General features: G+C 42.8%; 1 protein-coding gene across 4 annotated transcripts in view; it reads right to left on the bottom strand.

Annotated features, from left to right (window-relative positions):
- Positions 1–24,887, bottom strand: part of XYLT1 (xylosyltransferase 1) — a 178,841-nt gene that overhangs the window by 129,367 nt on the left and 24,587 nt on the right. For 2 of the 4 annotated variants that reach the window (XM_059861518.1, XM_059861517.1), the window contains exon 2: positions 5,323–5,361. The exons of the other annotated variants lie outside the window; for them this stretch is intronic. In XM_059861518.1, the coding sequence (XP_059717501.1) occupies positions 5,323–5,361 (39 nt within the window). The remainder of the gene's footprint in view (positions 1–5,322; positions 5,362–24,887) is intronic. 4 annotated transcript variants of the gene reach the window in all.

The raw sequence follows: 24,887 nt of genomic DNA, 5'->3' as shown, positions 1-24,887 counted from the left end.
AATCTGCCCTATACAATAGAAACAGACAAGCACAGAACTCAATTTTCTTTCCTTCACCAAGCTTAGCTATTGCTGCTAAGCATTTTGAATGCAGCACACATTAAAAGGGTACTGCTGGGAAATGTCACAATTTCCCTGATTTTTTAAAATCATACCTTGGAAGCATAAGGTTTTGGTAGGTGGACTGCTAAAAATATTCATAATTAAAGACAACTGCATGAGAACACCTCATGTTCCTGAAGCTTCATCACACTTGAATGGGCTTAGGGACAATTAAAACTTGTCCATTTAAAGAAAAGACAAGTAAGTTTTATCAAATAAGCATACAGAAGGTGCAGACAAGCCACTGGACAGCTCAGGAATGCTTCTGGGAACAAAAAGAAATCCAACCCAGAGCTGACATGCAGAGAACACAAGCTGTAGTTCAGGCTTAATTAAATGAGAGCAAGGATGCATAGCAAGCTGTGGCTGCAGAGTTCAGGTAAGAGTAGAAAATACCCTCCTGTCCACCAAAGAAGTTCCCTTCTGCATGTGCTGGCTCTGGGAACTTTGCCCAGGCTGCAGCTCTCACAGAGGAGATTTCATTCTCAGCCCTGTCCATGGGACAGCTTTTACAAGCTCCAAGCAGACTTAAAACATGCTGAAAATATCAAACAGCCTGCAAAGAACAAGAGAAAGGAATTACATTATTACAAGCACCCAGGTCACTGTGAGCTGACAGGTGCTTTTTTTTTCTTACATAAATTAGAAAGTTTTATGTAAGCCTTTTTTTGTTTGGTTTTTTTTAACTTGATTTTTAAAAGATTTCATATAAAAGGTTTCATATAAAGTTCGAGCTTCCCAGCATTGGAAGAAGGTTGTACTTCTCAGTTTGTTCAGAGTGTGCAAGTTCAAAGCCTTTAAGAGCTTCCATTCTGTGTCCATGGCTGAATCCCATACAAGGATTGTAGGTAACAAAAGTTACACAGTGTGTGTAGGAGAATTTAAAACCTCCCAAAATACTGCATGAGATTGCACCTCAGTATCTTCAATGCAAATAATACCCAGTTGATGCTGCAGGCAATTTTCCACCTGTACCCAAAAGGGACACACTCAGCAGATACGTTTGAAGATGTATTCTCCTTAAAATACCTAAACCTTTCCTGTGTGATTTAACAATGAGGACATTTCTAGCCACTGTGTTCCTGGGCTTATCTTTGCCAAAATCAGTGTATCTGATTATTAGAGAACAGCAGCTCAGCAATTTGATTGCAGTGGATGCTTCTATGGGGACTGCTTTATGAAGATTTCAGAGGGAAGCTCATGAATTCTACTTGTATTTTCATGCTCCTCAGCAGGAAGGAAAACATGCTGTTTCCTCTTCATTTTGACAGCTGAGTGCAAAATCCTCAATTACCATGTGCACAGTCACCACCAGAAATTGCAGAATTTTCCCTGGCGGCCATGTCCCCTTAGACAGATCAGCTCTTTACTTGCCTTGGCACATCATGGACTGGCATAGATCCCTCCTCACCCCCCAAAATAATGCTTTGGAAGAAAAATATTTATCTGCATTCTGAAAAGCAATTACCCTGGAAGTTTCCTTTATCTTCACAACAGGATTTTACTAAAGACTCCATGCTTGTGGTGTTACCAATCACAATTATCTTGTCACAAAAACTGCAAGACATTTTTTTTCTACAGGCTCCAAGCATCCTGGATTCATGGGGTTTTTTCGCTAATATTTACTTAAGCTGAAAAAAAAATCCCCAGGTTTCTAACACATGAGGTAACAATAAAACTCAAAGTAGTTCCAAGAGACACAAAACCAAACACATCCCAGCCAGCCACGAGGATGCACATCTGCCTGCTGCAGGCTTAGCCCAGCACCCTCAGAGAGCAGCTCTCACTGGGCACAGCCAGGCCAAGGCCAGCACAGGGCAAGGTTCACTCACACAGGTGAGGGCAGAGGTAAGAGCTGCCACAGCTGCACTGATTATCATCCCTCTGCTGCACAGAGCCCTTTCCCTCTGCCAGGTACAATATTCCATGCTCCTGTACCAGCCAGCCTTGCAGGGCTCCCATCACACAGCTTGGAACAGGCACAAAGCCCCAGCTTTGGAAGGACAGCAACGACCACCCCTTTAACCCAGAGACAGTCACAAACTCCACTGCTCCAAGGGAATGGAAAACCAGCCCAAAATGTATCTCTGGGCTACCTGCTGCTAAAGCTGTCCCATTTGGCTCCTGCTATTTCTGTGAAATGGAGGATGGGAAGTGCAAAATGGAAACAGCCACAATCTCATTAATGGAGATAACTTCTGAAATCAGGAGAAAAGGAGTCACAAACAGTCACAGCTGCTTCAGATGTAAGGTATAAACATCTAAGCTGCTGAAAACAGCTTTCATTCTCTTTCTGTTTGCTTCATCCCAGAGTTTGCTCAGTTTCTCTTCGTGTGATAGTGCAGGCAAACAAGCCTGAGCCCTCCAAAAGAATCCTGAGGTGACCTTATCAAACACCTCATGGGTATCTGGATTTGGCATTAGCCCACAGTGAGATTTAGAGATAGGAAATGGGAGGCTTGCTTTCAAATGGTTTTTTTTCCAATTAAGACCAAGTTTCTGGGTTTTACCCTGGATGAGAATCATCTGCAATACACTGCAAATAAATTTGCCACTCCCTTGGACATCAATGATTAAATAGTTGTTAATCTGTTGCACCAAATGTATAAATTACATGATTCAAGCTTTTTACACCCCACTTAACATGAGAAAAGCTAAAGAGTAGTTGTTTGCGAGCTATATAATCACACTTGGGGGTAAGAAAATGAAATGAGGAAGAATAAAAACTTACCTGACTGTATCAAGTTGTGACACACTGTCCCAGCACAGGTAGGTATAAGTGAATCACACTCATCCCCACTATACTATTTGATAAGTACAAGAAGTGTGATTTGGCAGGTCCAATTTGAACAAACTACTTTGATAAGCCTCTAAAAGAGAGAACATGAGGGAATTGTGCATCTTTTTCTTGGAAAAATATCAGGGAGAACACTTGCTTAGCTCTCAAGTCAATACTTCCCTCTCTTCAATTGCACACAAACCAAAATATGTCTTTATATGGGAGTCCAAAGAGATCTGCTGAAGCTGAGCACACTGGAGGAGTACCCACTCTCTCTTCAGAAGGCCACTTGCAGCCATACCTGTGAAATTTTCAACAGCTGCAAGGCTGATTGAAAGACCAGGGAAAGGAGGGGAAATTATATGAAAAATTCATGAGAAGGCCTCCAGAACACAGCATGGGTTGGAAATGTCAACATTCAAAATACCAACCAAACCAAGGCGAGACAGGAAACCAGAAGGCAGTGGAGAAAAACTCTCAAATGAGCTGATTCATGCCAAGACTGTGCAGGAAACCACCCAGCAGAGAAGCTGCTCACCAGCCTACTCAAATGAATGCAGTGCAATGCTCTGCTCCCATCAGCCCCCGAAGAAAAAGAGGAGGATAATGCATGCAGGAAACCTGCAAATTTGGAGATTCTTTACTAACCATAGGAGCTAACATCCTGTTCAAGTCTGTAAACAGTTAAAGCTGCTGATGTTATTCTTCTCAAAGTGCTTTTTCACAGCAGAGAAAACAGAGACACTTGCAGCTAATACTGCTAATTTCTTAGTCAGGATGTAAACCATCAACTTCCACTGTTAATCTGAATGTTTTTGACCACTTCAGGTAAAGAGAAACACATCCCTAGAAACCAACGTTGCACCCTGACCTTCAGCTGAGAAGGTTCTCCAGATGTACTTCTGCCTCTCACAGAGAGACAGTCTGTTCCCTCCCCACTCCAGGACACCTTCTGCTCTCAGCCCCTGCATGTGAGCAGCCCCCAGTCTACAACACTGTGGGATACAAGTGCATTGCCTGTAAGAAGTTTTGACTGTCATCTATTTCAACATCAGAAGAAATCAGATTTCTACAGAAGATGGCTTCAGAAGCAGATGTGGCTTTCAGTAACACTGACAGAAATACCAATACATAAGAGGATACACTTAATTTCTACCTTTATTATTCATTAAATAATGCATCTCTGCCTTCCCTGACCACAAAAATATTAAGGTCCCTTGAAAATACAGAAACTTTGGGACTGGCAGTCTTGCTGGAAGCCTTAGCAAGGAGCTAATGGGCCAGCAGAGGGAATGCCATGCAGGTCAGAGAGGATGCAGGCTGGCAGGGCAGGGTAAGGAGCAGGTCTATTGGAGCTGAAGGCACCCCCTCAGCCATAATTCACAGCAGCTGGAGCACTCCACCAGCTGGAGCTGATGATCTTGCCACTTCCTTCTCCTCCAAATGAAAAGTCCTCTTGCTCATAGTCACATGTGCATTCTCCCCTAGCACCTTCACTAACACAAACTCATGTTCTTACACTATTTCAAGTCAGTGTTATTGTAAGTCTTCATTATCACTGTATATTTCTAGTTTAACAGCATGCACAGATGTGTAATAAAGTACATACACTGTGTTTTGATACCACTTTCTAATGCCACTGTGTTTAAGAAATTCTGTGTGATCCTCCCTTGCCAGTTCTGACTCACAAGGACTTGGCTCTAAAGTGAGGTCCATAAAATAGATGTAGTAGGCTTGTTGAAACAAATAACAAAACAGTCAAAAGCTTTCTCCAGAGAAAGGCCAGCAGAAGACAAAGATAGAAATATTTATGCAGTCAGTCAGGGGCATTGGAAATGTGTTTTGAATAAACACTGATCTTCAGTATGCAAGTTCCATAGCCCTTGCTGTCTCCCAAAGATCAGCAAGAATGGAAATCAATGATACTGCCTTGTTAGAAAACACAAATCAAAGCATCAGTGACTTTGTAAAATCCCTTCTGTCACTTTGACCTTCTGGTGGCAGGCAGCTCCACAGATTGATTACCTTTCATTGTAATGTCTAAAGAAAAAATCAGCAGCACAAGTGTTTGAGAGCAACACCAGCAGCAGGAATTGGAAAAAGGCTGGGAAGCAGAATACAAAAAAGAAATGAGAACACCATGAAAGGATGCTCACTCTGCCTTGAGGACTGTGTCCTCTCTTCCAACACATCCAAGTCAATTCTGCTGCTGCCCAGCTTCACACACCAGGTCCTTCCTCACCACCTGCACCTGCTGCTTCCTGTCAGGAAGCTGCTTCTCTCCTTGCCAGTCAGTCATGTCAGGAGCTACTGCTACACCTGCCCCCTCTCCAGGGACACCCCCAGCAGTAAACACCACAAAGATGGTGGGCAACACCAGCCCAGCCCTCTCCTTCAGAGAATCTCTTGTCAGAAAGAAGTGGGGTGGGGGTGGTACTAACCTGAGTCTCCAAGCTGGTGTAGGGACTAGGAGGTTCAATCTACAAAGAGAGCAGACAGAAACAGCCATTACTCTGGAATAGTGGAAAAGAAGGTGTTCTGAGCTGTTATTGGTCCAAAGTGATACCAGGAACAAACAAACCTGCTTGAAGAAGGATGCAGGATTATTTTTTAATTTTCTTTTAAGATTTACCACTTTTCCAGACATCTGTAAATCACACAGAACTTACAGAATCTCTACACTATTTGGATGAGCAAAAAAAGTTGCAGCAACAGGAACATACCAGAGGGCCATGTGCAGGCCCTCACGTCTTTGATTTGATGCTCTTTTACAATTCCTTGATTACAGCTGACTGGTTTGAAATCAGACTAATATTTGACTGGTGCTCCTGTCATTTCAAGGCATTAAGACCTTTTCAGAAAGTTGATCAAGACTTGATGGTGAAAGGGTTGGCCACATCCTTGGCAAATTTTTTCTTCTCAACAGCTGCAGTTAGCTGTGGTTATTTTGTTTTCCATTACATTACTTCCTAATTAAAGCTTCTCTCCAGTTCTGCACATTATAATGCAAGTGCACTGCACATTTTTTGCAGTCTGGCACCTTCCTTGGTGTCAAAATCTGAACTCTTAGCTTAGCCTGGCCAGAGGATTCAAACCTCATTAAAGAACTGCTAAACACAAAAGCACAAAATCGTCTATTTAGCCTGTTAATTAAAAGGTTAGCAAGAGATAACATCCCTGTAGGAAACTCCATCATTAGTGTTGTGGGATTAGCATTCAAGCAAAATCTTTAAAGGATGTGCTTTTAAAGTATAAGGAACATTTATAACCTCAGTGCTGCTGGTCCAGGTAATACTCTGCAAGGTCTTGCTCTCCACATCCTGTTTAATGGGAAAGCCTAACAGAGCAGAACCAGGTCAATGATGCTCTCTCAAACCCATCACATCTGTCTCAATTAGACACTTTAAGTTTAGAAGATTCTTGTCTATCAGATTATCAGGCTCCTGAGACTAATTTTGAATTTGGAGCCATTGTGATTCTCACTTTGGCTAAATCACAGAACAGAATGGGAAAAAAAGAGTGGGCTTCCTTCAAGAAACTACATATTCCTTTTACCTTTAATTATGCCTATAAAGCAGCTTTAAACAATCAGTATAAATATACTAAAGAAAAAACAAGCTATCAATCCAGGAAAAAAACTTTAAGGAGGAAATTGGCCTTGAAAGCCTTGACACACCTTTCCTCCACTCAGCAAGCCATGGGTCAGGCAGCACGGTGTGCACAGGTGAAAAAGCCCATGTTTGCCTCTGTCACACTGCTAACTCAGAACAGGCTGATGAAAGGCTACATTTAGCACCAGAGCACCATTATGACACAGATCTAGTAGATATTATCTGACAACTGGCCAAACGACACCAAGAGTGGAAGGAAACTGAGAAACCTCAATGAAATTCAAATATCATGTCATCAGCTAAGCCAGAGGAGGAAAGAAATCATCTGAAGGTGAGACATGAGGTGAGAGGACTCTCGTCCTTGGACTGCCTTACTCTAAAACAAATGATGGCAACACTCACATAGACTTAGCTGGGATAAACTCATCCATTTTGCAGCTGGACTCTTAAGCAATGCTGGTTTGGTCACAACACTGTCCTCCATTGTGCCACTCACATTTGTATCATAACAGGAGGATCACAACACTAGCAGGTGTGTGGGGCAGACAGAATACAAAGTGTGTTTAAATACAAAAAGCAAAATGCTGCTGTAACAAAGCACAGCTCAGCTGCACAGGCTCCCCTTTGGGAGATCATCTGGATTTTCTCAGTCGGTGCCAATTTGACTACAGACAAAAGCTTTTTCAACATGCACTGTTCACTTCCAAATGACAATATTTCCATAAGAGGAAGTAGCTACTGTATGTATAAAACATCCTGGAAAGATCAGGGGATTCCTGTAAGAGATAAGGCTTCAGACTATTTAAAAGCTAGACAAACTCAGTCCAGTATTTCCTGAATAGAATGGATTTCTTATGTTAATTACTAATTTCCAAAGCTTCCTGGCCAATGAATGCTGTAAATATAAACCAGGTTTTGAATGGCATTATTTCACCATGCCTGTGATCTACAGTTTTTCCTGTTTATTTCCCCCCCCCATTTGGCTGTGGTGAGTGGTATTCACTTGTGCAGTCACCATTGTGCAGCATTGCAAGGGGGATTGTTTTGCTCCATCATTAGAACAAACAACACTCAAATGTCACATTCACTTACAAATCATCTGAGGAAAAAAAAAGAAAGCTTGGCTTTTATGGGCAAAAGTATGAACAATCCAGGTTAACTCCTTGCCCAGCTCACACTTTTTTGCACAATTGCTAGAGTTGGTGATGGAGAAAAACCCAGACCTTTCTCCCAACTGCAGTTCAATGTACAACATTGCTGCCTCTCAGTCTGCACTCCACTGACTGTGGAACAAAGGGACATGGCTGGGTTGTCTCTGGATTCCCCTCTCTGCCTTCACAGAGGTGTTTTCTTTTACCCTGTTCCCAGCTGCCCACTCCACCTGTGCAGTTACAGGTACACTCAGGACAGCTCTTGGAGCCAGCCTGAGGGTCCCCAAAATACAACTGCAGAGAATACATCCCAACTCGCCTCTTGAAGCAAGGAAGGGATAAGGAATAATAAGGAAATTGAGAAATAATAAGGAATAAGGAAACTGAGGAGGATGAAGACGGTGGGAGGACATAAATGCAAATTTGATTTTCAACAGCAAAAGATAGTTTTAAAATTCAAGCCCAAAGTCAGAAAGACTTTCACTCCTACTGCAGGAAGAGGCATGTTCTTAAAATCATCTGCCTATCACTAGTGCCAAATAAATGCCATATTTTGGTAAATCCAGAGCTCTCCTCCAGCTCCTGTGCATGGCCTGATGACCACGTGCCCAGGAACAGCACACATGTGAGGGATGAGCCCACACACTTCTTTTTTTAAAGGTACAACCTCTGTGCTTTGTCCAACCTGCCTGCCCTCATTGATTATAAATTGCTAATGAAAGGCAAGAGAGCAAATTATCACACAGAAACACTCAGGAAAAACAGCAGAATAACTGACACCATTCCAGGCAAAGTTCTGGTTGGTCTGTGTATGTTCCACTTTAATTCTAGCAGGTTCCAGCAGCCTGACACGGAACCACAAGAGCTGTGATAACTAAACCCCAGGGACAACAGCAATCATCCCATCTGAAATTTCAGACTGCCATTTTTCAAGTGCTGTGAATCATTAATCTCCAGTGCTTGTGATCAAATGAAATCTGTAGTGGGATTGGAGTGTAAACACTATGACAGTGCTGTATAAACAGCCTGACACATTGATCACCTCTAAGGACTGATCAGGGTAAGACTCTGTTTACTGTTGAAAGGTGACACTGAGAACAGCAACTCAGCTCTGGGGTTTGGCCACCGTGTCTTTCATCATGGGTTAATGTCTCATTCCCATAAAGGAAACAGACATCTTTTCAAATACTTTGCAACTTTCCCAAAACAAAACTAAAGGATAGGAAGGGTTGGAGGAACTGAGGTACAGACAAACCACGTATTCCAAAGTCACATGGGAAATATGAGAGAAACCTGCAAAGTCTAGGGCCTTGACCACAAGACATGCCTCTCCCCCATGCCACAAAAGATGTTTTCCCAGCAGTTTCAAGAGACACCAGGTTTGACTATGGTGACTCCATCTTCTAATCACACATGACCTCAGCCTGACTGCAGGAAAGCCCAGGGCACAGACTCCAAGTGCTGCTGGCTGCACTGGACCTGTTCCTGCAGCCAAACCTCCTGCTCACTGCCCCTCCCATCACTTCTGGACTGCTCACCTTTGGTACCAGTGCAGCTCTGTTCAGCTTTGGTGAGTGCGACAGAAACTTCAAAGGATTTTTTACACTTGATGAGCAATTTTCACTCATTTCTAGTCACTCCTCTCCAACCCTGGAGGCAGCATGGAACTGTGTACGGCTTGGCACAAGGCAACAGCCTCCAGCAGCAGTGCCAGTCACAGGTGCCCCCACCCCAGAACCTGCACTGCAGCAGGTTTTCCAGGTTTTGTGCAGCTGGACCCTGAGACACACGGAACAACTGGCTTGTAAAGTTCTTTTTTAGTTTTATTGATTTGTTCTATGCCACTTTACAACTGAATCAGTTCTTTCAGTCAGCTCATGCCACTAGGCAAAGAGACTGTGCTGGTGCAGCAGAGGTGGCCAGCAAAGGCAGGAGCAGGAAGATACTAAGGAAGAACCAGCAGTTAGGACAGGATAAGAAGGCAAGTGGCAGTAACAAATGCCAGCACCAACACCAAACACTTCTTCCCATGAGACCACAGGTTCAGACAAAAATACATTGTATTTTCACCTAAAAGTGACATATCACATGTTCTCTCCAATTGCTCTGCAGCCTGCAAGTCAGGACCATGGAACAGCAGCTCCCTGTGTGGGCAGTGCTGTTTGTACAATTTGCAGTTGAGGATTACAGCTATCCCAGGGCACTGTCACTTTGTCTCTTCTGCTGACTCATTTTATGACCCAGAGGTTTGTTAGCCTGCCAGCCTGTGGTTTTTATCCTACACTTGAATGCGGCTCAAAACCTTTGTACGTTCACAGGAACGAAAAGCAAAACAAAACAACAGGATTTGGAGGGACTGCCTGGAGTGCTATTTCCCTGAGCTTCTGCCACCTCTCCACTAGTGAAGGGGAGCACAAGCCCACAAGCCAGGTAACCTCCCACACACCCTGAGGATGGTGGTGACACCAGTGCCCTGGAGCAGCAGCCAGGGCACCAAGGCATGGAGTTTCCCTGCAGACACGTCCCTGCACTGAAACCCAGCCTCTAATTACAGGAAGTGTTCAGTAACCTTAATTGTAACCCTTAGCTACAAGTCACATTAACAGCTGCCTCTGCACCACCAGCTATCTCACATGCTGACTTATTTGGGGAAGAGTGACTTCCCAGCAGTGCCAGTCCTGGGGCACGAGCTGCAGGGCAAGGTACAGGAAACCCTGCAGTCACCCAGAAAATGGTCTGGCAGAGCTGACTTTCATCACATTGCCCACCATCAGAAGCTGCACCAATGTCTGCAAAGAGTGAGCATTTCCAGGGTGGTCTGAGTAGCAGTGCAGTGACAAGATGTGGATGTGGAACAATCCCAGTCAGAGGTGCTGGGTGGTCCTGCAGCTCCTGTGAGCTCTCAGGCCACCAGAGTGTGCAGAGGCTGCTCCAAACCACCAAGCTGCCCTCGCTGCCAACAGCCTCACTGGTGCACAGCTTAACCAACCTGCTCTTCAGTAGCAACATGAGCCCACGTGGCTTCTGCCAGCCCTTAATTTTGACAAATGAACTGTTTGTGTGGCCAAATTGCAGAACTGATCCTAACTAAACACAAACCGCTGGGTGAAGATGTATTTACTCAAGATCATTTTCTCAACTCGTTTGCTGAGAAGCTGCAAAGAATGGAAGGACATCTTAATCCAGGACACCCACCAAAATTTAAGATGCAGATTAGCTCTATAAAAGTACTGTCTTGGGCAACACCCCTGAGTATAAAATATAGGCTCTAGACATTTACAACTTCCACACATACAGGGCTACCACCCCACCACCTCTCCTCCCCGTCTATCCCAACTCTGGATATTTTGCCACCAGAAACAACTGCAGCCTTTAATAGCTGATGGCTTTGGTACAAACTGTTCTAATCCTTGGCTAGTAAAATAAATCTGTATAGCTCCTTCAAAGCCAAAAATCTGAGGGTCTGTGTCTTCTCCCAAATAAACAATCGCATGCTTATCCAGCAGTGGAAGAGCAGATCAGTCAAATCTAAGACCTGCTAGTTCCTTGCTTTTCAGTAAAGATAAAACTGTTCTCTTGTCTGCAGGAGTTGTACAGAAGACTGTAGTCATTTACAGAACCTAAACTGCAGCAACACCTACTACTCCTCAGCTTACAATAACAGTCAGTGCCCAGAAATAGCCCAGAACTCCCCAATACCTCCATAAAAACCATCACCCAAAATAAATCCATACCATCTTACTGAACATTTAAGCCACTCACTGAATCTTCTGTCTATTACTGTTCCAGTTACAAATGAAGCTGGAATTAATCCTATCTTCAGTGTCTTTTACCACCTGAAAAGCATCTGCTGCAGCCAGCTGAGCACAGACCTGTGAACATAGCCAGGGCCAGCAACTGCAGCACACTGACAGCAGCAGGAGCTTCCCCAGACGTCTGTAAAATATGCCTGGTCACTGAGATGCTGCTGTCCAGCACTGCTCTGACATTTTGAATATGTCAGCTCCCCAGGCCAGACGTGCTGTCTCACAGGTATGAGGGACAGACAGTTAATGTTTTCACTTATTAACTCCAGGCACACTTATCTTTCAGCTCTGACACCTCAACACAGCACAGCTGCTCCAACACCACTTTCCAAATCTGTGCTTAAGAATGATACATCTGACCAGCTCACAGCAAGGGTCAACTGTCCTGCTTTCCTTAATAATTTATTAAGAGCTGGCAGGAGCCACAGCTTTGCTGCACTGTTCAGTTGTTCTAACAAACTGCACGGCTGGTTTCAGGTGGCAAACGAATTTCAGCGTGAAATGCAAATGTGTAAAAAGACAAGGAACACTAATCTAATGGATCAATAGAAGTGGGTTGCTTAGAGATGGCAAAGTGCACCGGATGCTGCTGACAAAGATCTTTCTCCCCATGCCCCAGCTCATCTCCGAAAGCCCCACACGCCCTCGCTGCTGTGAACCACAGCTTCATGCCCACTTCCCCAGCAGGTGCTGCTTTGGAAGCCTCCAAGAGGGCACCCCAGGAGGTACTGCCTGGGTTTGATTTTGAGTGTAATTACACTCATGGGTGTGAGTTATTTGTAGTTCTAGTGATGGAAAGGAAAAAAAATAAATGAAAAAACCACACATGTCCTTACGCAACATTTTAATAGAGCTGGAGGAGTCTGTATTTATAGAGTAACCAAGTGTCTTAAACAGCTATATAAAAAAGCACATGGAAGGAGACACTAATTCCCTTGAGAGTATAAGCATTGCATTTATAGGGGAAAAAATGTCCTGTCTGCCAACCATTCCAGTCATCATCTGTTATGAGAACAATCTGCCTGAATATTAACTGACACAGGACAACATGTAAAAAATCATCAAAAAGACCCTGACCAAATTTAAAGATCAGGCTCATTTGAAGTTTCCAGACAAGTAAGTTACCAGAAGCAAATTAAAGCCTGTACAGTAAGGAATGTGTTCCAAAGTTAAAGGAGCAGCTGAAGAGAACAGGGCAGGGCCAGTTTCAAAGCTGATGGGGGCTGTGAACAGAAATCAGCCAGTGAGCACAAGGGCTCCACGCTGCACTTGGAGCTGTTGCAGGTAATCGAGCTGGAAATCCACATCAAAGCACTTGGAAAAAAGAGAGACACGGTGGTGGGCCAGCTTAAGTGGTGTTGGCACAACCCCAATAACAACAACAACAAAAAGAAAACACATTTTCACCAGATTTGGCACTGCACACAGAAAAAGACACCCCAGCAGTCCCTGCTCTCAAAGCAGAGCAAAGCTCGGCTGTTCAGTGACAGCCACACTGGGAGTCACCAAATGCTGCTGTGAGCAGCAGCTCCAGGTCTGAGCCCTCCTGAACCACCCAGGGCCCTCCCTGAGAGGGGCACAGCCTGGCACAGAGCTGGGGTCCTGCCCTGAGCCTCTCCATCCTGCTATTCTCATGAGAAGGATCTTTCAAAAGAATAAACTGAGGACACCAAGAGGCTGGGAACACAGCCCTGGGTCTTTCTTGAGGGAAAGGGAAAGGCAAGGGAAAATCAGCTTTAAGAAAATCCAGCTAAAAATCTTGAGGGTAAGAGAACGAGAAGCAGCCCATACAGCTTCATACAGAAAAAAGCCTGCCAGACAAATTAAATTGCTTTATTTGTTCTTTGATAGAGTTAGAGATCAGTGGATGAAAGGAACACAGAGGAGGTCATATTTCCTGGTTTTCAGGACAGCACATGTGTCTCACGAAATCCTAATTGAAAAATTAATTCAAAAAGACTTGGGAAGGGGCAAGAACAGCACTGGAATTGAGAACTGGCTGCAGGACTGTAAACAAATGATAATGATAAATGGCACTGTATTGAGCTGAGGGGAGGTCATATTGAACAAATTCATTAATGACCTGGAACGGGGATTAAAGAGCACGCCAACAAAATCTGATGATTGCATTAAAGCTCGATTGTGTCTGACGGGTGCGAGGCTGCTGGAAGGTGAAGGGGACACGTCCAGCACCAGGATCCTGCTCCCAGATCCTTGGCAGGCAGGGCTGGCATGCTCCCGCCACAGCAGCCTGTCATCCATCGCCCTCACCCCGAGCTCACAGCACTGCACATCTCCTTCCCTGCTGGCCACCCTGAAACAAACAGAATTTCCTGCTGCCCAAGAGCCAAACGAGATGTGTGGCACACGTCAGGAATGCAGGAGTGCACTGACAAGAGGAAGTATGAGACCTCCCAGTCAAACAGCCAGGAAAAGAAAATCCCACCACTAAAAATAATACAAATGCCTTAAATCCCACCAAGTTGTGTTTTCATGAGCTTCCTGATATAGCTTAAAAAATTGTGGGATTATGGATTAAAGTCCCCGGTAAATCCATTTAGGACCAGACACTTCCTCTGCATGAACTTCCTACATTCCAATCTTTATGACAGGGGAGGAGAAAATTAAAGAAACAAAGAAAAACTCCTAACCCAAAACAACAGATATGACCGAAAAAATCCTGACTGAACAAACAACTTTTTGAAAAATTTGAATGAAATTTTTAACAACAGAATTTGGTAACAGTAATCTTTAAAGGAGGAAATAGATAATTTACTTTTTTTAAGTACAGCTGCTGATTTTCAGCTTTGGAAGTATTGAGGGTTTAGCACTAGACTTTGAGTTTTATCAATAAGCTACAGGAAAAGATAAAGAATATGCAGGTAGAACAGCAGTTTTGGCTCCCTTCTGCAGTTTTCATGCCAGAACTAAAACATATTTTTCCCAAATAACAGAACCTATCCATCATTTTTATTATCAGCCTGGATGCAGATCCAAGTTTCATCACTTGGTAAGTTAGGAAAACTCTCATTAGCATCTGTGTGTGTAGGGAGCCCATAAGAACACCTCATTAACTCATTAAAGAGGATTCTCACAGAGATTAGCTTTGTCAATCCTTCATTTAGCTACCAATCCATTCATGTGATGCTATTAAGCCCCTCATAAACAGCCAAGTGCTTAGTAATACACTGTAGGAGCTCAGGTTTGAACCCTACACTGGTGCACATTGCTGCTGTATTTGTGCTGCACCACCATGAAAATCACTGCAGCCCCAAAGGATCATTTATTTCCAAATGATGAGCTGGAGCCAACACGTTGGACTAAGATGAGACACAATAACAGTACCCAAACCCATGACTTCAAACCATTCTTAAACAAACCTTGCTCCACATCACACATTTGATGACATGACAAGAAACACGTACAGGCAAAAGAAAGGGTTGCAGTATTGCAGTGCAAAGCAACTGCTGCTCACTGCCTGAATGGGGGAACAGTCAGTGAAGAACCTCTCACCCCCATCCTTAATTGCCATGTTTTTCTTCCTTTCCTTCCCTCTAACCCCTCTTTTGTGCATCACTGCTGTCACACCATCTGTAATCTATTTTCAGTAAGCCACCTCTGCATAAACAGAACATCTGCCTCTGCCAAGAGAGGCTCCCTCTCTCTTCTGGAACAGGCTTCCAGCACTGCTTTGGCTCACTACAGTCACAATGATGACAGAGAGGCAAAACCTGCCACTTCCACATATCAGACAGGTATTGTGTGTTGGTAAACAGCAATTGTCATCCAGATGGCCCTACAGCAGCTTCATTTTGCACTGGCCTTCAGATGGCACAGTGACAATTGCTCATGTAAGAGCATGAACATGAGTCCTTTGATTCCTGCCAAAGCATCTCCATGCCCTACACTGCAGTCAGTGCTGCCTCCACACTGGGAGGTGTCAGAGGACTTCAGCCCATCTAAATTCATATCTTTAATACAGATGCACAATTTTATTTTCAAGCTGAATAATTCAAAGAACATTAATTCACTCCCATCTGCTTCAATGAAACAGATTTGTAAGATCCTAATTAGCTTGTGTGTCCACAGTACCCTTTTGACCAAGAGCATTGGGCTGGTTTTGGCTGTGGCTGTGCATAAAAGGCCCCACAACTCTTTACTGCAACGCAGTATCATCTCACAAACATTCAGCTCAGACCTAGCAACTGCTCTGTCACATCCAACCCACTTTGGAAAACATAAAATAATCTCTATTACTGGAGGATAAACATGGCAGCTTGCAGGATGTGCAGGGGAGGCCGAGCTGCCTGCCTGACCCCAGACAGCTGCCTGGGACCGAAGCTGTGTAGCAAGTGGCTTTCCAGTTTTCAGGAACTCAGACAAAAGATGCTATTAATGGCACCTGGGGCTGGAGGGGGGAAATCCTTGAACGTAAACTTTCAAGTCATTGCACACTGAGGAAGAGGAGGAAACAAGAGGAAAAACTTGCCCACAATAAAGGATTTTGTGAAAGGGAACTCCACAGCTTGGTAGTATCACAAGCACCCTAGGAATCTGGAGAATGAGATGGGAGAAACTGTGGGGAGACTGAAGTTAAAAACTGCACACTGCATGGTTCATTTTCCTGTAATTCCTTTTATTCATTGCTATAATCAACTTGACATGCAAAGCTGTTCCCAATTTACTGACAGCTTTTCAGCTGACATCTAGCTCTCAAGGTATTTTTTTTTTTAACTTAAATAGCTAATTATTCATTGCCTTAAACCAGGATATATAACAATGTCAGGAAATCATCTGTTCAAGTTATATCAAAAAGCCTTTGGGGATTAGTTCATCTCTTTTGTATGCTGCAGAAAACACTCACTTGTAAACAATTAAATCATCATTTGAAATCTGTCTACACTCTTAGCATCTCTGAATGTAGATTGAAAAACCATATAAACAAGTACCTTATTGTTACATCTAGAACCCAGGGCTGAAAGGTTTTCCTCCACAGTATCTTATTTGGTGGAGGCTGAATTTACAGGCTAATAGAGGCTCTCTGTAAAACCTGTAAAAAAAAAAAAAAATCTAAAAAAAAAGGAATAGCTGCTTAAGGAGACCAGTTACACTATTCTTAGGTTATGCTGAGTGCAGAAGACATGCCACAAGGCTATCAACACTTTTTGATACAGAGGCACTTGACCTCCATGTAACAGTCACGGCTGATAGAAAAAAAAGCATTTAAATTTAGCCACAAAGGCTCAGCCATTGGCCTGAATCTACAGGACCCAAACCTCAGAGCAGCCTGCTTCAAGATGCAAGCTCCTGCACAACACACATTAGAAGAGACCAAGGGACATCACTGGAGCAGAACCATTTAAAACTGGTTTTAGTTCCTATTTGAAATTAATCTATTGCCTTTTGGTCTCCTACTGACTCCTTGACTACATTTTTAAGGGCTGTAGTTCTGTAGAATACAAACACAATGTAAGCAGAACATTCCATAGGAAGAAGATCCATTCTCAGTCTGTCTTGGGCTGAGCACTGCAGCAGAAAGTCACCAAGCCTGGACAGTGCTTATCTGCACATCTCATTACAGCTGTGCAGCCTGAAAGCTTCCATCACCACCCCTGAAAGGGAGCAGTAGTATTCCACTACCCAAAGTGTTCCTTAGTTTTGAAAATTCACTTGGGCAAATATATATTTTACAACTACACTGGTCACTCGAGGTTTTCTTGAGAGTTATCCCTATGCTCAAGAATTTAACTCTATTCTACTTCTCTGAATCAAAAACCTGTAAAAGTACTGAGATGAAAGGCAAACTTGCTGTTACTGCTTCACCACTAATTGTGTGATTTTGGACCATTTAGTACCTTGATAAATGTTTTGGCTAATTGATTTGAATCACTGCAGCTGTATCCTTTTTATGATATAATTGCTGACCCAGTCAAGAGAACAAAACAAAACAAATTATCTTCCTTATGGAATGAAAGCCAAGTAGGTTCTTGTGAAACTACGACTTCCTTTCAGTTAGTGGAAGAAAACAGAGCACACAGCCAGAGGGGATGCAGACAGCACATCACTGATTCAGAGAGGAACTCCTCCATGGCCAAGGAATCCAGCAAGATGGAATCACTGAGGCACGGAGCCCTCAGCTCTCTGGCACTCAGGGTGCCTTTGGTCTCAAAAATGGGCCATGGGCACTTTCTGCTTACAAGTCAGTACCCAGATCTGGGACAGTGAGTTACTATGGTGGAAATTGAAAATATGACAAGACAGGAATGAATTTTACATATTTAAAGGGTGTTTCCCAACATCTTGAGTGCACAGCTGCACAGAAAAACTCACCTAGAACTAAAGGCAGAACTGTTAAAGCCAGCTCATCTCAATTGCCCAGAGGAGAGGTTTGGGTTAATTGTCTGTTTCTTTATGATTGTTTGGTTTGCGGGTTTTGTTTGCTTATTTGATTTTTTAACTAAAACTGAGGAGTACATACTTCAGTTTCTGACATGGTACCTTCAAGTAAATCAACACAGAAACTGCAAACTAGTGGGAAGGGTAGGCAGGTTCTCACCCAAGCATAAGGAAAACTTTCCTACTTGCTGGAACAAACCAGAACTTCTGAGAAGAGTGCAGACTGATCATCCAGGCTTAGTAAAAAAAATAATTACAAGAAGTTGGTACATGTACAACATCTCTTTTCTTGAAGCTCCCATCACTGATCTAAAGCGTAAATAAACACTGTTGCTCTGTCAGAGGCAGAGAATTTACTGAACATGACATTGCTAATGGCAATACTATACAAGACACAAGTGTTTCAGACAAAAAAAAAATCTGAAGAAGGTATTTCTTATTCTAACAATTCTGCAACTGACAGGTGACTGCTGGGCTGCAGATAGGAAATTCAGTTTTATCTAAGAGGAAACACACCTCAGCTCATTCTTTCGGTAGCTTCCGAGAGCAACAGTTCCTTTAAGTAAAGTCAATGCATATATCAAACACCTCTTAAACTATAAATAACAAGATTCCTGTATTTGAAAAATAATGCAGGTTTTCAACATTCTCTCTCTCATAGAGTAATTATGTTTTTAGAGAGGTAACAAGTTTTAAAATACAAAATTTCCACAGCAAAATCTGTTAATGTAATCAGCACTGTTCAGTTCTTTCTAAGGAAATGGCTTTATTTTTTTAAACAATCTACTAATTAACCTTTAGAAGAAACCATTTGATTTATTTGTATGATTTTGATTGAAAATAAGCTGAAAATTTCAGGGGAAATAAACCATAAGTCTACCTGAATGTAACCTAAAACTGCTCCTGTCCTATCATGCAGGTATGCTGGAGCTGACACTGCTCATGCCTATCATGTACCACATCTGTATCATATCAGAATTTGACTTTGGGGATGTTTTTAATTTGGGGATGTTTTTAATTAAAAAAGAGCAAGTCACCACATCTGACTCTGGAAAGGGCATAAGGGGTAGGTTTGTAAAGAAAGGATCATCAAAATAGCAATCACTGTTTTTTTAAACAGATGTCTTTGAAAGCAACCAAACACATCCTCTCATTCATTCATTAATTCATTCCTTAATGGCCAGGAGAAAGTATGAGCTCTGCTTCAGGGGAACAGGCTATCTGAAGGCAGGGCTTTCTCAGTAAGCAAGAAATACCATTGTTCTAAGCTAAGCAGAAACCTAGTGCACAGCCCTTCTGATCTGTTTCAATGGACTGAAGGTTAAGAAACTTCATGACTTTCTTCAACATGTGCTAATCAGGATCTTTAAACAGCAATGGATGGGCTTTTTCCTAAAGTTCTCCTAAAAAAGACAGCTCATTTCCAAAAAAGGAAGCAAGGAAATGAGCCTCTGAATTTTTGATTGCTAGCTGAGGAAAAGTAATACACAAAGCCCTGAAAAGGAGGAGTTACAATGCTGAAGTGAGATGACTCAGTACTGCAATTCAGAGCTCAAACCTGCAGCCAGCCCTTGGGAGGACAAGAGCAGGGGCCAGGGTGGTCTGGCTTGCATCAATCCTGGCCATGACTTTCTGAAAGTAATGAAAGATCCAGATGAGAAGATCACTGATGAGGAGATAAAAATACCATAAAGTAATGTTTGAAACACATAATTAATAAGTACTTCACAGCAGCAGAAAGGAAGCATTACTCTCCATGAACACAGGGACTCATTCATTCAAACACTGATGAGCTCAGCACTACCCTGATACAACCAAAATGCCTCTTCACCATTAAGGGATTACAATCCTTTACTCTGTTTATACTCACAGATATGGGAGTCTCTATTTCAGAGCATTGCTCTGCAGTAAGTGACTATTAAAGATGTCCACACCCTTCCCACCAGGAGACACATTGCCATGGTTTTTTTTTGACCAATGCTCTCCCAAAACTTCAGAGGGACTGGATTATTTTCCTTCCTATGCTGCATCACAATGGTTGTGAAAACCTTTCTCTGTATTTACCAGAGCAAGTCCTTTATGCCTTCAATAACTTAAGGCTGTAAGAAAGATTTAAGCCTAAATTTCTCATGAAAAAATAAAAATGAAATTTTAAGAGAAACCTCTAAATTCAGTAACATGAGTTGATCACCTACTCAGGAGCCAATAAAAGTGTATTTTTTTAAATGCTTAACACTTTATAAATCCATTTGACTATTCAGTAACTTTGCTTTTTGTATTAATTTCTCCAAAATCCACTTTCTTACTGCATGAGATGTAAGAGCAATTAGAATGCTCTTTCCTTTCACATGTACATCCTGGGAAGTAAACAATGCCATATAAATCAGACTTTTACTGAAAAGGGAGATTATTGTATCACTTTACAGCAATCTACTACAAACTAATTCCTTCCAATTAAAAGCCAAATATGCCAGCTGATGGTGTCTAAGGAAAAGAAAAAGTATCAGGAATAAACTCTAATGGCAACTCAAGAACAGGTCTTGAAGGCAAATCCTTTTGTCCTGCACAATCAGTCCTTGTTGATGGCAAGGCAGAGAGCTCTGAGAATGCAAACACTCACTGTGCTGGTATCCTACACCATCAGCACCAGGGCTCTAACTTTGTTACTTCCCTGAGGAGCAGCAACTTCCTTTGGGCAGCAGCAAGGCAGTGTGGCTTTCCAAGGGCACCTCACAGCCAAGTTTTACACTGGGGTGAAAGCAGGCCATGGAGTGTGGCTGCCAGCAGGCACCCACTCCCAGGGACACGGGGCACAGCAGGGCTCCTGCCAGGCTGCCCTCACCTGTGACACCAGGGGGACACAACACCTGCGATTCTTGCAGCGGGAGGCGGCCAAATTAAGGAATAATGATTAGGAGGTTTTAAAAGCCATTATGAATGTTACAGGGCCTCACTTTTCTTTTCCTTGGACAAAAAGTTGCTTGACTGAACCCAAAAGGAAGCTGGGACTGACTCCTGAAAACAGCAATTACCCAAGAGAGCCAACCCTCAAAATGTAGCTGAGACAGGGCTAACCTGAGACACCAGCTGAACAGTGTCTCCATTTACACACCATTTTGTCTGCTGTTCTTGCAAAATACTAGCCAAAATTTTTCTCTTTTCACTACATGAAACAATGGCAATATTTGCTTTTCAATTTTTAGGAGGTCACCAACAGTTTTAGTGTAACCTTAACATTTTGAATAGTATTTTCCAGCTCTTTGCAATGGACACAGACACAAATGGTCAAGCCCATTGAAATTCACAATATGAAGCAGATGCATGTACTAGGCACACCAGATCTAACATTTTGCACCACAATATATTTAAACTGTTTCTGAGCTGACATCAGACACTGCTTAAATTCAAGGCAGATAATGGATGGACAGTAGCACCCACAGCTCAAAGCTCTGGGCAACTTCTGCATCAAGAACAAGTTGCAAAGAGCAGTGGAAGGTAACTAGACATGTTCAGGGCAGGAGTGGAAGCAATCTGCACTAATGCAGGAGTGTGGGGAAGGAGAGCCATTCTGCACAGCTCTGCTCCCAAAGGAATCAAAGGCAAGGCCAGTCTAGTCAGCAGACCAAGAGTTACCCCATCCTGCTTGGTCTAGTGCTTAAAAATTAATAGAAGTGCAAAACAAAATACTGGTGTTAGGCAAGCAACATAAATTACAAGTCTTTTTTACTGTCAGGTGAATATCAGTATGAGCAGAAGTCTGAAGTATGTCATCACAGAGTAACCTGAAAGTGATAAAAAGATCATCAGCTAAAAAGAAGCAAAGCCCTCCTACACCTTAATATGTAATGCAAAAGTTCCTTACTTTGGTTCATACAGAAATAGCAGAGCTAAGTTGATCACTCACAGACTATCAAATAACATGTTCTTATTCATATCCTCCAACAGCAGCCAACAGCTGGGAGCCAGTGGTACCACTTGTCACAGATCACCTGGCACACCACAGCCACTTTAACCATGAAGCCAGCTCAGGGTTATACAGATGGTCCTTAAAATATTCTGTACACTGTCATTGACAGTTGTGGCCAAGAGCAATTTGAATTGTGTAGCTTAGAAAATCACAACAGCAGCCTGCCCACGTACCAGTAAATAACAAGGATAAGCAACTTATTAATAAATTAAACCAACCTACACAGAGTGCTTAGCAGGAGAGGACTTGTTTGGGATTTCTGCAGGGTGTATTTAAGTATTTCTGCCTGACGTAGCTTTTATGTCAGGGAGGTAACACAGTAGAGCTCACTGAACTTAATTTATGCTCACTATGCAAACCACAGCCAGCTGTGAATTTATTAAAATCCTCATTGCAATAACCATATCACTTCAAGCATGAAAGTCATACTTCCACTTTCAGGCTTAGTCAACTGATTTAAAAAAAAGGAGGGTAGGGTTAAGATAATAGTGTTAATAGTGTTTAGGTGATTAAGATGAAAACATGACCAACTGAATAGATCCTACAAAGCAGGCCTGCTCCTCCTTGCAGCTGTCCCCAGCAGATTCTCCTGTGGGAGAGCCCAAGCCATGGGCCTGGGGCTCTGATCCCAGCCAGGCTGGGACAGCAGGCCTGGCAACCCAGAAAAACATGAATGGGTTTTGGTAAAGATGAATGATGCATGCACACACACAAAATGAACTGCTAAACTCTTGGACACACCCTTCCATCACCATTTTAGAGCCATCCAGCAGCTCCAGTCTTCCATTTACTTGGCAAATAAATGAATTTTTCAAAACTGCTGAGACCACCTGCAATGGCCAAAGGTAGTACTACCTGTGGATAACGTGGAGAGAGATATGTCTTCTTTAATGAAAAGAAACATGAATCCAGACAAACAAGGGCAGATTCAGGCAGCCAGGAGATGAGGTCTTGATTTCTTATTGTAGATCTGCCACCAGCCCTTTGTGAGGCCTTGGGCTACCTTTTGTTTCCTCATCAGATGTGGCAGCATATTCATACACATTTACAGGCACCACGCTTGTAGTGAGGTCAAACAAAATCAGGAATCTTTTTACCAGATCATCCTGCAGATTTCCAACATTACTATCAAGTGGATTACTCTAACCTAATCCAATCTAAAACAATTTGATGGGGAAAAAGCCCTCTGATATTTCAAATTCATACTATAGCACAACTTCAGCAAAATATCATGGGGGTACCTCCTTTGCCTGAGGGCTCTCACCCTTTTAAGAGTTCAAAGGCTCACCACAAAAACAGGTGTGACAGCATTTCAAAAAAGGCTGCAACCTCATTTTCTTGTCAAGTTGCAAACCATAGTTTGCAACACAGCAACTGAAATGACAAAAATTACTTTTGTGATAATCTCTGCATTTATCTTCTTTCTCAAAATCATGTAATATGGCTTTACCCTAAAGGGATGACACCTGAAATTAATATAATCATAACTCCTCATTGGCCTATTAAATCAAAACTGTAAGGAGATAAAAGTTAGCAATAAAAAATTAATTTAATTCCTACCTAAAGCTGGGTGGAAATTTCACTGTATTAATTGAGGTCAGTTTGCAGCCAGGCTTTGCTCTGTGCCTCAGTAAACTGCATCCTATTAAAACAATGTTGTGGAAATGAACCAAGCTCTAGCACTGCTGCCTCTCAGACAGGTACCAGCCAGCCCCAGCTCTCTGCAGCTGATACCCACCCCAGGGTGCCTGGCCTGTGCTCTCATCACCTACACTGCCCCAGGAAGCACAGCCCCAGGGCACTGACCCCAAACCCAAACTGCAGAGAGCAGGCATCCAGATCCCATGCACAGCAGCATTTCCTGAGTAAACATGCCAGACATTAGACTTTGTTGTTGTTGTTTAAATGCTGTGTTTGTAGAATGGAGCAATAAAACTTATTGCAGGTAATGCTGGCAGGCTACTAGGCTGGAAATTGTATGTGAGAAACAAGGGCATCCCAACATGATGTAAGGAGGAAGCAATGGTGATCCCAATGAAGGAGATACAGCCGAGGTTTCCAAAAGGAGCCAACTTTACTCAAAACTAATGGCATCTGCATGTCTAAGTGTCAAACACTCTTCAAAATTACAGGTGTTAACAAGTATTCAACTGGGACTTAAATAAAGTGGCAAATGCCCTCTGGATGGTGCCAGAGATCTGCACTCTATTGAAGTTCTTGAAAATTGTGGGTAGCTGCACCCATAATGAAGTGGGTTCCACATATGTACCCCAAAAATCCCAAAGCTCAGCTTGGGAGCAGTCTTTACTTTAAATGATGCATTTTGACTGCCTAGCATCACTTTTCAACAGAAAATCAATTTGAGACAGCAGGTGAGTGAGAGAAAAAAAAATAAAATACAGTATTTGCTTCTCACATGTGATGTTGGCTCATCCTTGTCAATAAGAGCAGCCGAGATGCTCCTAATTGTGTCTATGTAACCACTGACCTTTAAAAGAAAAAGGCATTTCATTTCAGAGCACTCAAAATTCCTGAAAAATAAATCTGTTCTGCCAACAGAGGACATGTCATCACAACAAACAGATATATAATGCCATAGGCAGCAGCAAATTGTTTTCAGCACTACACAGATTATCTGAGTAATCTGAGTATTTATGCAAAGCTGTGAGGTGCTGAATGTACACCATGGATGATCTGAGCTGGCCAACTTCAGCCACTACAGCAATGTAAACCAGCCCTCAGCAAAACCCAACACACAGAGCAACCCTGCTCATGTTTACAGGAGCAGGAGACATTTCTACAGCACCCTGGCTGTGTTCAGCCCTGGCCTCACTGCATCACACATCTGTACAACAATAACAACTTTCTTAAAACGATGTAGCCCAGTACAATGACATATGTTAAATATAGCCACGGGAGAGCTGGGAGCAGAAATCCATGAATAACTGTATTGATTGCAGTAAAGAAAACCTGGACGTATTTGGAGTGGAGACATTTCCTGATGAAATTCTTTCCATTTGGTAGAAACACAGACATTGTCTTACACCTTTCCACACACTAAATCTGTAAAACAAA

The sequence above is a fragment of the Haemorhous mexicanus genome, chromosome 17 (assembly GCF_027477595.1).
Source record: "Haemorhous mexicanus isolate bHaeMex1 chromosome 17, bHaeMex1.pri, whole genome shotgun sequence".
Classification (NCBI taxonomy): Eukaryota; Metazoa; Chordata; class Aves; order Passeriformes; family Fringillidae; genus Haemorhous; species Haemorhous mexicanus.
The sequence above is the reverse complement of the archived record's forward strand: the minus strand, read 5'-3'. Positions and strand labels throughout refer to the sequence as shown.